Below are 12,187 nucleotides of genomic sequence, written 5' to 3'. Positions count from 1 at the left end.
ATTTCTACTAAGATGGACCTTCCAGACTACTCAGAACCAGAAGAGGGAGCTCTGTGGTCTGTGGTCTAAGGAAGACAGTGTAAGGGAGGCCCTTGGACCAGCCTCCTCCTTTTACAGAGAAACTGAGGTCAAGCGAGAAATCACTTCCCTACCCCTTATAGTAAGTTATTAGGAGAGCGGAGGCTTGCAGCCCTTTCTTCAAATCCAGGCCCAATGCTTTCATTTTCCACAATCCTGGAGCTGTGAAAGGCAGTCAGGTCTTGGAGTGAGAGAGAGGCAAACGCAGTGCATTTGAAGAGGGGTACACAGCCTGTGCAAAGGCCCAGGAGTGGGCACATCTGAAGACATGGTGCATTATCTGAAGGCACAGGATTTCAGGGAGTATGTGTAGAGAAAGTAGTGGGAGATTCATCCATTCAGGAAATCTGTATTGAACACCTACTGTGTGCCAGACAGTGTTGTCAGTGCTAGAGACACAGCTGTGAGAAAAAGTAAGCAAAAATCCCACCCTCATGGGGCTTACATTCTAGTAGAGGAAGACCAGCAATAGCAAACTAAAAACATGTTAGATAGGGATGACTATGGAGCTAGAGTAGAAAGGGAGTGCTGAGGGAGGCCCTGCTGGGAAGGTAACATGGAGCCAAGACCTAGGAGGTAGAGATCGAACTGTGTCATGATCTGAAAGGAAGGATGGATCAGACACAGGGCACAGCAAGTGCAAAGGCCCTGGGCAGGTTTGTGTTTGGCACATGTGAGGAGCAGCGAGGAGGCCAGAGAGTACAGAGGATGTGGGGACGAGGCCAGAGTCTGGGTGCGTTTTGAAGGCAGAGCAGGCCTTCCTGACTTGAAAAGAGGGTGGGGGAACGGAGAGGCCAGTCTTCCTCCTCCCAGCCCAAATTCTCCTGGTGCCCATAGCGCATCCAGGTCATGATCCAGCCCAGCGAAGACATCGTTCGCCCAGAGAACGGTCCGGAGCAGCCCCAGCCCAGTGGCTCAGCCAGCAAAGAGGCCTACATCTAGGGGTGTCTGGCGGCTTGCCGACCCGACACTCACCCCCCAACCTGGCTGAACATGACCACCACTTGATGTCTGAAGATACCGTCGATCTCAACCTACCTCGAGTGGCGAGTCCAGACACCATCACCATGCAAAGAGAGGGGAGGTGGGGGACAGTCACACCCCCAGTGGGCCCCGCCGAGGGCAAAGATACTCGATGGCTCCAGCACCTGCAGGCTGGTGACCTTTTGAATCCGGGCCCCATAAGCATCAAGCAATCAGCCTTCGTGACTGTGCAGTAGATCATTTTTATCCTGCCAGCGAGTGTGGTGCAGTGAGGCTCACACACTCGGGGCTTTTAGTCATATTCCTGACTGTTCTCTTACTGCCGAAACCCATGACTCTTACTCTCGGACTTTGCCGGAGTTTGGTTCCGTCGGAACGCTGCTCTGTACACACGCAAAGGGCATTTTGTATAATGGGGATTTCCAGGGAGAGCTCACCCTTCAGTAGCAGGGAGCCAGCGGAGCTCTTACTTTCATTTTTTTTGTTTATCCTTCCCGAGGCAGCTTGACAAAACCACCCCCAAGGACCTCCATCAGTGTCCCCCCACCCCAAGCTGCGAGCTGAGCTGTGTCTCCAGCAATCTGCAGAGCATCCTTCCCGCCCCCCCCAGCCAGGCCATGCTGACTGCACCTGGCCCAATAGCGATCATTCCAGACGGCCCAGCTCCCTCACTCCGTCCTTGGAAAACTGCCACAAGCACAATTGATTTTTTTTTTTTTATTGCCATTCTGGGGGACCTAAGATTCCACTGGGGAAATTCCCTAATCAGAAGCCCCAGTTTTTCTTAGGCTTGCCCCGTTTTGTGGAGCACAAATCAGGTGCGGAGGAAATCAAGGTGAAGGTTTCTCTGTCCTTGAGTCAAAACGGATGCAGTTATCTTTCCAGCTCCCCCTTCAGCTGTGTCCTCACTGCCGCCCCAGTCAAAAATGCTGCCTTCTTCGTTCATATTCCTCAGCGGGAATCCCCTCACTGCCACTAAATCTCCCCAGCCTACTAACTGAGGAGCTAGTGTTAATCCAGACCACCCCCACGCCCCCACCCCCTCAAAGTGCTTCCAAGATTAAACTGCTTCATTGAGAGGTAGTATTTGTTTCTTTCCGGAACTGGGCTCCGTGGTGGTGGTGGTGGTGGTGGTGGTGGTGGTGGTGGTGGCGGCACATCAGGCAAAGACAGTTTCTTGCAAGCTCCAGTGACTCAGCGTTTCTCATTTGCCAGGAAGATGGGTTCCCATGTAGCAAATCGTATGTTGTGTCCCGTAGCTCCTTAGCTAGTTAGCTCACAAACTGTGTTTTACAACTAATCCTTAATAATTATGGTAAATAACTGTGACTGTGGGTTTTTTAATCTCTTGTCATTCTCATCCGACAGTGACCAGCATACCCGTTCTTGCAATAAGGTATTACCCTCAGAATATTAAGCACATTCTTGTAGAGAAACAAAAAGTACATATACACATATAAAGGCACACACATATACATTCATCCTCCCGTGTGGTATATAGGGTCTTATCTGGTATCGTTTAGGAAATCTCAAACCTTTTCCTGAGGTCATCTGTAAAATAGTCTCATTGCTAAGGCATCCCAAATGCCAACTGGTGAATCCATGATCAAAATGCATATGTGTTGTTAAATTATAGGGTTTAGAATGAAAGGAACCCTTCACTGTGTCTCATGGTCCCACCCCCCCATCCTGTGTGAATTCCTTTAGATTAAGGGCAGGAAAACTTCTGACTTTCTCTTTGTTCTTCAATGTGAAACTAAGGCCGAGTCTTTCTAAGACAAATGCAGTGTACTTAATGTTTGTATGCAAATCTAATTGAGATGTTTGGCAAGAAATCCCCTAACTGATTTCCATCCAAACCTACTTATAGAGCACAATATTACGTGTCGTACAATTCCAGTGAGAACTGTGAATATGTGTACCTTTTTTTAGTATTTGCCCTGGGGGAAAAGATATTGTATTATCATATATGCTTTTTTTGCAATAAGGGTTTATTCTCAGAACACCAAGTAAATCTATCTCTATATAAAAAAAATATATGTAATATATACATATTCAAACTATATACAGAGCCTGTTTTAAAAAAATTACAGTATTATTTAGAAAAATTATCTGTTCTATGGACCAAATGTAAAATATTTATAAATGAAGATGCATTTTAAATGTCTATAAATGGTGTCATAACTAGAGCACGGGCGTTATGTACGTTTCTAAGAATTTAGAGGAAAAATAATAAAGGTTCTATGATACACAATGTCAGACCTTCAATTCTTTGAGCTGGGGGCACAATAGCTTCTTTCATTGGAACAACACTGCATACACACAGAACCATTTTTTCCCCAAGAGAGAGAGAGATTTGGGCTCAAATACCCAGTAAGAGGGACGCCTGGGTGGCTCAGTGGTTGAGCGTCTGCCTTTGGCTCAGATCATGATCCCAGGGTCCCGGGATCGAGTCCCACATCGGGCTCCCTGAATGGAGCCTGCTTCTCCCTCTGCCGTGTCTCTGCCTCTCTCTCTGTGTCTCTCATGAATACATAAATAAAATCTCATAAAAAAAAAAAAACAACAGCAAGATACAGCTTGAGTTTGCCAAAAGTCCTGGAATGAGTAAATAAAAAAAACAACTCTGAGCTACATAAAGGAGCTGTTTTCACTGTGAAGCAGGGCTCTGAGAGGTCACAACTCTGTTCAAACGAGAACCTGCTTCCAGTGCAGAAAAAGGCAGTGGTGCTCGAAGAAATGCTCAGCACCCAAGGACCCCTAGCCTGTGCTTTCCTGCTTCCCCCTTCTAGCCAACCACTCACACTGAAAATGATGGCATAGAAGGAAAGGGAAAGCTACCGAACCCCATACTTTCCCTGAGCATCAGTAAGTGGAAGTAGTGAGTATTGGCAAAATGTGCACGTCTCAAGAAGTGAAATCGAAACAACTTAGTCTTGTGCAGGTCTCTTCTGTTTGGGAGAGAACGGAATACACGTGCATGTATTCCATTTTTGAAATGCATATTGTGTAATTCACATAAGAATTACGTGCTCCTATATTGGCATTTGCATAGTATACAGGTGAACAATAAAATGTATGGTGAAGATTTAGATTTTAAATTTTCCTTTACTTAGAACGACATTAAACAGCAAATTTAAAAATGCCGTGACCAACCGAGAGAAAGACCGTGGAAGGAAAGAAAAGCCTTATATTTCAGTACCTTTATCAGCACTTCTTCCTCACTTGCTGAACAAGGGGTCCTGTGTTTGCCGTTTGCACTGGATCCTGCAACCAAAGGAATCATCTAGGGAAGGCCATCGCCTGCACAGAGCTTCTGACACTGGAATGTGGGGTGGACAGTTGGAGCTGCCGGTCAGCAGGGCCCGGGGCAGGGGACAGTGAGGACAAGCTGGATCCCTGAGCACTCAGATCTCTCACTGCCTTTGACTTTCGAGGCTTCCGGAGAGGAATGGCTCCTGCTTCATTTCTGCCTTCCCAATCTTGGGCAAATGTCGATTTTGGCCAATTCTCACTCAGAACCATACATGGAAAGGGACTCTGAGAAATGCTTTTAGCTTAACCAAGTAGAGAGTATAATACAGGTTCCCTTTCCTCTCTCTCTCTCTCCCTCTCATACATACACACACACTAATCACTAATCGTAATAATGAAATGATTTTGCTAAGCTGTTTGAGAGTGACTTGTGGACATCTGGGGCCCTATTTGTTTTTAAACATGATCATGTGTCCTCTGAAGAAAGACATCCCCTTACATAACCACAAAACCTTTATCATATTCAAGAAATTTCACAGTGTTACAATATTATTATCTTACCTACAGTCCGTATCCAATTTCTCCAATAATGCCCTTTAGAGCAATTTCTCTCTGATTCAGGATTGCACGTTGCATTTAGTCGTTGTGTCTCTCAGCAAGTGTTTGTGAGCACCTACTACCTGTCAAGCAGAGAGCGACCTTGGCCAGCCTCGCCTTCCCACCCCCCCCATCCTTCCCCCACCTCTGAATGAAGTAGGGGGAGGTCACTCTCTCTTCCACTATCGTCTCTCCCAGGAAAGGACAGCCAGGATTTTGTCATGGGCATCACAAAAAAGAATGTGTTTCTCCCTTAGGAGAGCAGACACAAAGTTCACTTAAGGAAGCCACGTCCCCCGGGGCAGTGTCCCAGCTGCCCTCCGCACTTCTTTCTCTGGCTACCTCCCCGGGGCCTCTCTCCTTTCCACACCCTTCCTGGCCTTCATCCATCCCTAAGCCATAAGCATGTAAAGCACAAACAGAAGAGAATAAAATCCAAAATGTGAAGCTCACCTGTCAACCATGGCCACGGCCCTTACGTCTGCCCCGTCCGTCCCCCACACTGGGGTACTTCCTCTCTAGCAGCTCAGAGGAGAGACACAGGTCAGAGGTCCCCGGATTGAGAAGAACCTTGAAGGTCATCTGGTTCTACTGAAGCTTGGACTGTTTTCAGGGACTTGTTTCTTCAACAGCAATGTGCATACAAATCCCCTAGGAGATCCTGTCAAAATGCAGGTTCTGATTCCAGAGGTCCGGGGATTTGCATTTCCAATAAGCTTTAGGTGTTGTCAGTGGGCTTCCTCCTGCTCTTTACATGGTAAGAATTCAAAGAAAAGCCACCTAGCTTCTTCTTAAATACTCAGAGTGTTTGCCACCTCCTTAGGAAACCGACAGAAACCCAAACTGTTTTAGGCATAAAAAAGAATTTGTTAACTCAAAAAATTTCCATGGGCACTTGCTTCAGGCACAGCTGGAACCAGGTGCTCAAAGCATCAGGAATGCATCTCTCAGGACACCTGTGTGGCTCAGCGGTTAAGCAGCTACTCAGCTTAGGGCGTGATCCTGGAGTCCCGGGATCGAGTCCCACGTCGGCTCCCTGCATGGAGCCCGCTTCTCCCTCTGTCTGTGTCTCTGCCTCTCTCCCTCTCTGTGTCTCTCATGAATAAATAAAATCTTAAAAAAAAAAAAAAAAGGAATGCATCTCTCCACCTCTCTTTTTTTCTGGCCAAGCTTCCACTCTCTGTTTCTACTCTTAATGAGGCTTCCAGAAGTTTCAAGCTAACATCCTATCAGATGGGCAAACACACCATAAAAGTGAGATTTGTCCCCAAAACTTCCGTCACAGTGCTGGGACTGAGTCGCATTGAGCCAGCCTAGATTGCATGCCCGTCTCCTTACCAGTCAATGTGACCAAGAGGATGGGATGGACTGACTGCCAGGCCTGAGTCACCTGGCCATCTCTCGAGCTGGGGGATGGGTCAGTTGCACATAAGCATGTGAACTAAGAATGGGGGCAGGAGGGGTGGGTCACCAAAGGAAAAAGGGGGAAATAGATGCTGTGCAAGCAAACAGGATAAAGACCCCCCGCCCCGAGAAACCCACTATCTCTTCAAATAATCCTCTGCAAGTCCTTCTCTGAACACTTGCGCCCATTTGGTCCAGTTTCTAGCACAAGTCCTTTGTGCTGTGATGCGGTCCGGAAGGCAGATGGAGAGGAACGGGGTGTGTGTCTGGAACGAGTTGGGACAGTCCAGGGTGTGGCTACTGTTGGGTGGACCCAGAGGTGGAGTCAGGAATGCTGCCTCCACTCAGCCCAGACCATCACCGTGGCCCAACTAGCTCCCCTGCAACAGACCGCTGACTTGTCTGCCTGCCCCTCGTCCTGCCCCCATCACCCACCCCACAACAGCAGCCAGAGTGATATCTTGAAAATGTAAATCAGATCGTGTCATCTCCCTGTTTAAGATTCTCCAATAGCCTCTCCTAGCACATTTAGAAAAATGTTCCAGCTCCCTACTCCGACCTGTAATGCTCTCCATGATCTGATGACCACTAACTCTCTGATTTCTTTTTTTTTTTAAGATTTATTTATTCATGAGAGATAGAGAGAGAGAGAGAGAGAGAGAGAGAGAGAGGCAGAGACACAGGCAGAGGGAGAAACAGGCTCCATGCAGGGAACCTGATGTGGGACTCGATCCAGGGACTCCAGGATCATGCCCTGGGCTAAAGGCAGTGCTAAACCACTGAGGCACCTGGGCTGTCCTAACTCTCTGATTTCAGTGTGTACCACTTACTCCTGCATTCAGTATTTGGCCATCTCAGTCCCTCAAGCCCTGCAACCTTGTTCCTGCCACAGGACCTTTGCACTTGTCCTTCCCTATGTTTGGAACACTGCCTAGGGGATGGGGGAAGGTCACCAAGAGGCACATGATTCAGCCTGGTTCGGGTCAGGGATGACTTGCTGAGGAAGGAACCACCTCAGCTGGGAACCAAAGAATGACTTAGTCATGAAACTTTGGTCCAGCTCTACTCCCAACCTGCCCAAAGATGAATGATAACAAAAACCTGGTGAAAGGAACAGAGAGGGCAGAGTAAGCAAAGACCCAGGGCTCTGGGACACAGAGGCAGAGAAGCACTCCTGGTTCTGTACTGGGGGGACCAGGCACACATTCTGCCTCTGGTCTGCTCTTCCTCTAAAGATCTTCAAGTCTGGTTCCTTCCTTTCATTCAGGTCTCTGCTCAAAACGTCACCTACTCCCAGAAGACTTCTCTGACCACCCTAGCTAAAATAACCCCCCCCCCTTGCCTAACTCTGCTTTATTTTTCTTATTCTCAACACTCATCAGCTCATTAATTTGTCTGCCTCCTCCCACTCCAACAGAAGCTCAGGGAAGGTAGGGGTTTTATCTGTTCTCGGCTATGTCCCAAATGTCCAGGACAGTGCCTGACAGTAGGAGGTCAATGAATACAAGAATAAATGAATGAATGAATATGAATGGCCAGGGAATGGCAGCATAACAGCCCTCAAGGTCACAGGCTTTGGAATCAGACAACCCTGATGTGAGAGTCCTGGCTCTGCCACTCAATCTCCATGGAACTCTGACCAGGTTACTTAAATCTCTTTGTGCCTCAGTTTCCTCACAAAAATGTAGTTAATGGGAAATGAGTTAAGAAAAGCACAGAGTTCAGCCCCTGGCCCAAAATGAGCACACACGAAACAGCAAGTGTTATAGCAGTGGTCCCCGAGACGCTCTCCTGGAAGGATCTCGCTCATCAGGGTCCACCCTCTCCCCCAACACAGACCTCCAGGATTTACCTACCACACTGTGGCTTAACAAGCAAGTCCCCCTTTTGATTAATCAGATGTCGCTGCTAAAGAGAGCTCCCGATTAGCGTGAAGTAGCCAGGGTGACAGCACTGAGCTGGTATCATTCCAGGCAGAAGCAAAGCAGGCGTTTTGGGTACACAACTCACCCTGACAGTGCATTGTTAGGTGATTTCCTCTGGGCTCTGCATAACGTGGAAAAAGAGGCTCCAGATGCCCCACTGGTCTTTTCAGGGATCCTCACAGATCCAGGGCCTCAGATGGGGTCTGAATCCACACAAGTCCACAGCACATTTTCTGTGGACTTTGTATCGCCCCTCTTTAAAATCAAAGCCACACAGGTTGCTTTGAGGAACAAACTTGCAAGCAAGGTGACCACGACCCTTGCTCATGCAAAAAAAAAAAATAAAATAAAATAAAATAAAATAAAATAAAATAAAAAATAAAAAATAAAAAAAAATCAGGAAAATGGCTCATGGTCTTGAAGCTCAAATTGTTCTCATCTCTCTATCCTTCGGGAAAACCCGTAGTGGTGGAAATGCCACCAAGTCCATTTTTAAAGCCTGTGTGCTTTCCTTTTTATTTTTGATTGAAGTATAGTTGAAATATAGTATTAAATTAGTTTCAGGTGTAAGCCATACTAATTCAGCTATTATACACATTATGAAATGTGCTCAGCATGATAAGCACATGAGAATATTATTGACTGTATTCCCTGTGCTATACTTTTCGTCCCTGTCATTTATATATTTTATGATTGAAAGTTTGTAGCTCTTAATCCCCTTCACCCATTTTACCCATTCCCCCCACCCATTCATATCTAGTGCTAAATTGCCTTCCAGGAAAGTTGAGTCTGTTTTCCGTTCTCCAAAAAAGTAAGAAAGTATCAGAAGTGATAATCGCTCCACACCCTTTCCAAAAGCAGACCTTGTTATTTTCAAAACTCCTTACCAGTTTCACAGCCAAAGATATCTGAATGTTGGAGCTTAGACGTCTTTGAATGTCACTGATGCTGGTCTTTTTTCAAGTGTTTTCTGGCCTTTTATATTTGTTTTGTGAATTTACAGTTCCTAGACATTTTGTTTTTATATCTTGTTTGTTTGGGAGTTTGTTTTTTTTTTAAATATTGAGAACATTAACACTATATTTTCTATGTTAAAAATACACATTAAATCTTAGGCAGCTAAATCACAAGACACAGATGTAGATGTGTAGGTGTACATATGTGAGTGTAGATGTAGATATGTGGGGGTAGTTGTGTGAGTATAGATGTGTAGATGTGGGTTTGTGGGTATGGGTGTAGATGTGTGGGTATGGGTATAGATGTGTGGGCGTAGATTTGTGGTTGTGGGTGTAGGTGTGTGGGTATAGATGTCTGGGTGTAGATGTGTGGGTGTGGATGTAGATGTGTGGGTGTAAGTATAGATGTGTGGATGCCAATGTGTGCAAGTGGGTGTATGCGTGTGGATGTAGATATGTGGGTGTGGCTGTAGATGTTCAGGTATAGATATGTGGGTGTAGATGTGTGCATGTAGGTGTAGGTTTGTGGGTCTAGGTTCATGGGTGTGGGTGTAGGCCCGCGGGTGTGGGTGTAGACGCCGGGTGTAGGTGTGGGTGCGCAAGTGTGTGTGTAGATACGCGGGTGTGGGTGTGGGTGCACGGGTGTGGGTGTAGGCACGCGGGTGTGGGAATAGACACGCGGGTGTGGGTGTGGGCGCACGGGTGTAGGTGTAGATGTGTAGGTGTACATGCATGGGTGTAGGTATAGGCACGCGGGTGTACGTGTAGACGTGTGGGTGTGGGCGCGCGGGTGTGGGTGTAGACGTGTGGGTGTGGGTGCAGAAGTGTGTGTGTAGATGCGCGGGTGCGGGTGTAGACGCGCGGGTGCGGGCGTGGGGGAGATACCTCCTCTGGAGCCGTCCTCCCCCGGCGTTCGGGCCTGGCTTCCCCAGCCTCCGCGTTCTCGCAGCTCAGCTCGAGCCGAGCCGGGGCGTGAAGCGGGGCACAGGCGGTCCACCGGGGGGCCCGGGCCCGGGCCGGGCGGGGCGGGGCGGCCGCCTCCTGCGGCGCCTTCCTGGGCGCTGGCGATTCGCGCCTTCCCAGGGCTCAAGTCCTCGGAGCCGCACCGGGAAGGGTCTCGACGCACAGGCGGGGCCTTCGGAGACCCCACCAGAATGCAGGCGGCGTGCATCTGTGCGTCTCGGTCCTCACAACCGTCCCCTCGTGACCTTCACAGAACCTTCCCGGGACGCGCCTGGGGCTCGCGCAGCTGTTGCGGGAGCTGCTCGGGTGCGCCCGTGGGGCTGGCGCACGGCGGCATCACGCACGTCCTGAGCCCCTGCTAAGTGCAGGTTCCGAGCCCACAGCCCCCTGAGCGCGTTCTCGTTTGACCTCGGGACCCCTGAAGGGCAAGGGGTCCTCACAGCGGCGGCCCAGCCTCACCCCTGGGATCCTTTTCCCTTGTTCGCGCTGTATACGTGCGCCTTCACCCCCGTGTCAGCACCTCCGGTCTGTGGCACAGACATGGGCATTACTTTTTATAACGGGAAATTCATAATAAACTTTTTTTTTTTAAATCACAAAGTAACGTGGGCTTGCCAACGTGGGGGAGGACAGTTTACTGACAAGAGCATCTCATTATCGTGCACATACAGTGAAGGACTGTGCATATTTTGCTCTTGGAGGCGAGCATTCTTATATTAAAAAATGCTAACGGGGACATGGGTGAGCAGCCCAAGCACGACGGAGAGTTCTAGTAACATCGGGACACTGTCTAACAAGAAACCAGGAGCTCCAGCGATGTGATCACGGGAGGTTTCTTTAATCTGATGTTTTCAAGAGGATTTGCTGGTGTTTCCCTTGAGGTTTGGGTCAGTTGGGGTCTGAACAGAAGCCGACACCAGGACAGAGTCAGAAGCACAGGAGGTTTACTAGGGTAGATGCCTTTGAGTGACACAGGGGAGGAAGGGCAGGAGCAGGCAGGGGGATGCCCCGCCGGGCAGCTGGGCACCTGGGCACCTGTGCCAGGAGGGAGCGGAGAGGGGGCCCGGGTAGGAAGAGCCTCAGGCTGCAGGGCTACACAGAGGCAGTGCCGGCCAGGCCCAGGAAGCATTCCGGGTCAGTGGCTGTCACTAGAGGAGTCCACACTGGGGGACTGTCTGGCCCCAGCACCTCCAGCATGCTAGGCCCGCAACTGCGGCTCCTGGGGGGAGTGTGAACACGTTCAGAGTTGCCACAGCTAGAGGCCGTGCCAGCTATACTCCACTGCAGCTCTGCAAAATACAGAAATATAGGGACAAGGAAAGGGTAGCCACGTTCCCTGATAGTGTTCCACATGCCTAGCCCTTTCTCAAGGGAGGCTGTTTCTTCTCCCACTGCCACCCTGCACAAAGATGCAGGTCATTCTTTCCACTTATAGATGAGTATCCCTGGGGCTCAGATGGGGAAAGCAACGTCCCCAAGGCCACACAACTGCAAGTCATGGGGCAGACACCACAGTGGCCTCCCTTGGGCAGAGCCACATACAGGGCACCAGGCAAAGGTCTAAGACCAGCCAGAGTTAAGCCAGAGGGTGGTCAGGAAAAATCTGTGGCCTAGACGTCAGAGGCTTCTGACCCTTTTCCGTTGGCACCTCAGGGATTAGCCCCACCCCTTGTGCCAGCCCCTCTGGGTGCAAGCAGTCTGCACCCACCCCTGAGTGCAGGGAGCTGTACTGTGCGGAGGCACAGCGGAGGTGACCAAAACCATGCCAGGCAGCACCACCCCGAGGCCCCAGCCCCCAGAACCGGAAGTGCATCTTCAGAAGAAGGCCTCAAGCCAGCAGCGCACCAGAGGGTGAGGAAGGGTGTCCGATCAAAGGCTGATACCCAGGCCCATTTCAAATGTTCTGATGCGGGAAGTCTGGCCTGGGGCCCAGAAAATTGCCTTCTAAAAAAGCAGCCCAAGCTTTTCTGATGGAGAAAACTGGCTGCCAATCGCATCAAGAAACACTGTTTGAAACAACCCAGG

The 12,187-nt window shown here is 49.2% G+C and overlaps 1 protein-coding gene across 2 annotated transcripts in view; it reads left to right on the top strand.

Moving 5' to 3' along the window:
* Positions 1–3,301, top strand: part of SLC6A1 (solute carrier family 6 member 1) — a 42,035-nt gene extending 38,734 nt beyond the window's left edge. For both annotated transcript variants that reach the window (XM_055344735.1, XM_055344736.1), the window contains exon 16: positions 916–3,301. In XM_055344735.1, coding sequence (XP_055200710.1) covers positions 916–1,020 — 105 coding nt within the window. In that variant the 3' untranslated portion in view covers positions 1,021–3,301. The remainder of the gene's footprint in view (positions 1–915) is intronic.
* The last annotated feature ends 8,886 nt before the right edge of the window (positions 3,302–12,187 follow it).

The sequence above is a fragment of the Nyctereutes procyonoides genome, unplaced genomic scaffold, assembly GCF_905146905.1.
Source record: "Nyctereutes procyonoides isolate TBG_1078 unplaced genomic scaffold, NYPRO_anot_genome, whole genome shotgun sequence".
NCBI classification, from domain to species: domain Eukaryota; kingdom Metazoa; phylum Chordata; class Mammalia; order Carnivora; family Canidae; genus Nyctereutes; species Nyctereutes procyonoides.
Note: the sequence above shows the minus strand (reverse complement) of the source record. Positions and strands in the feature narration are given on the sequence as shown.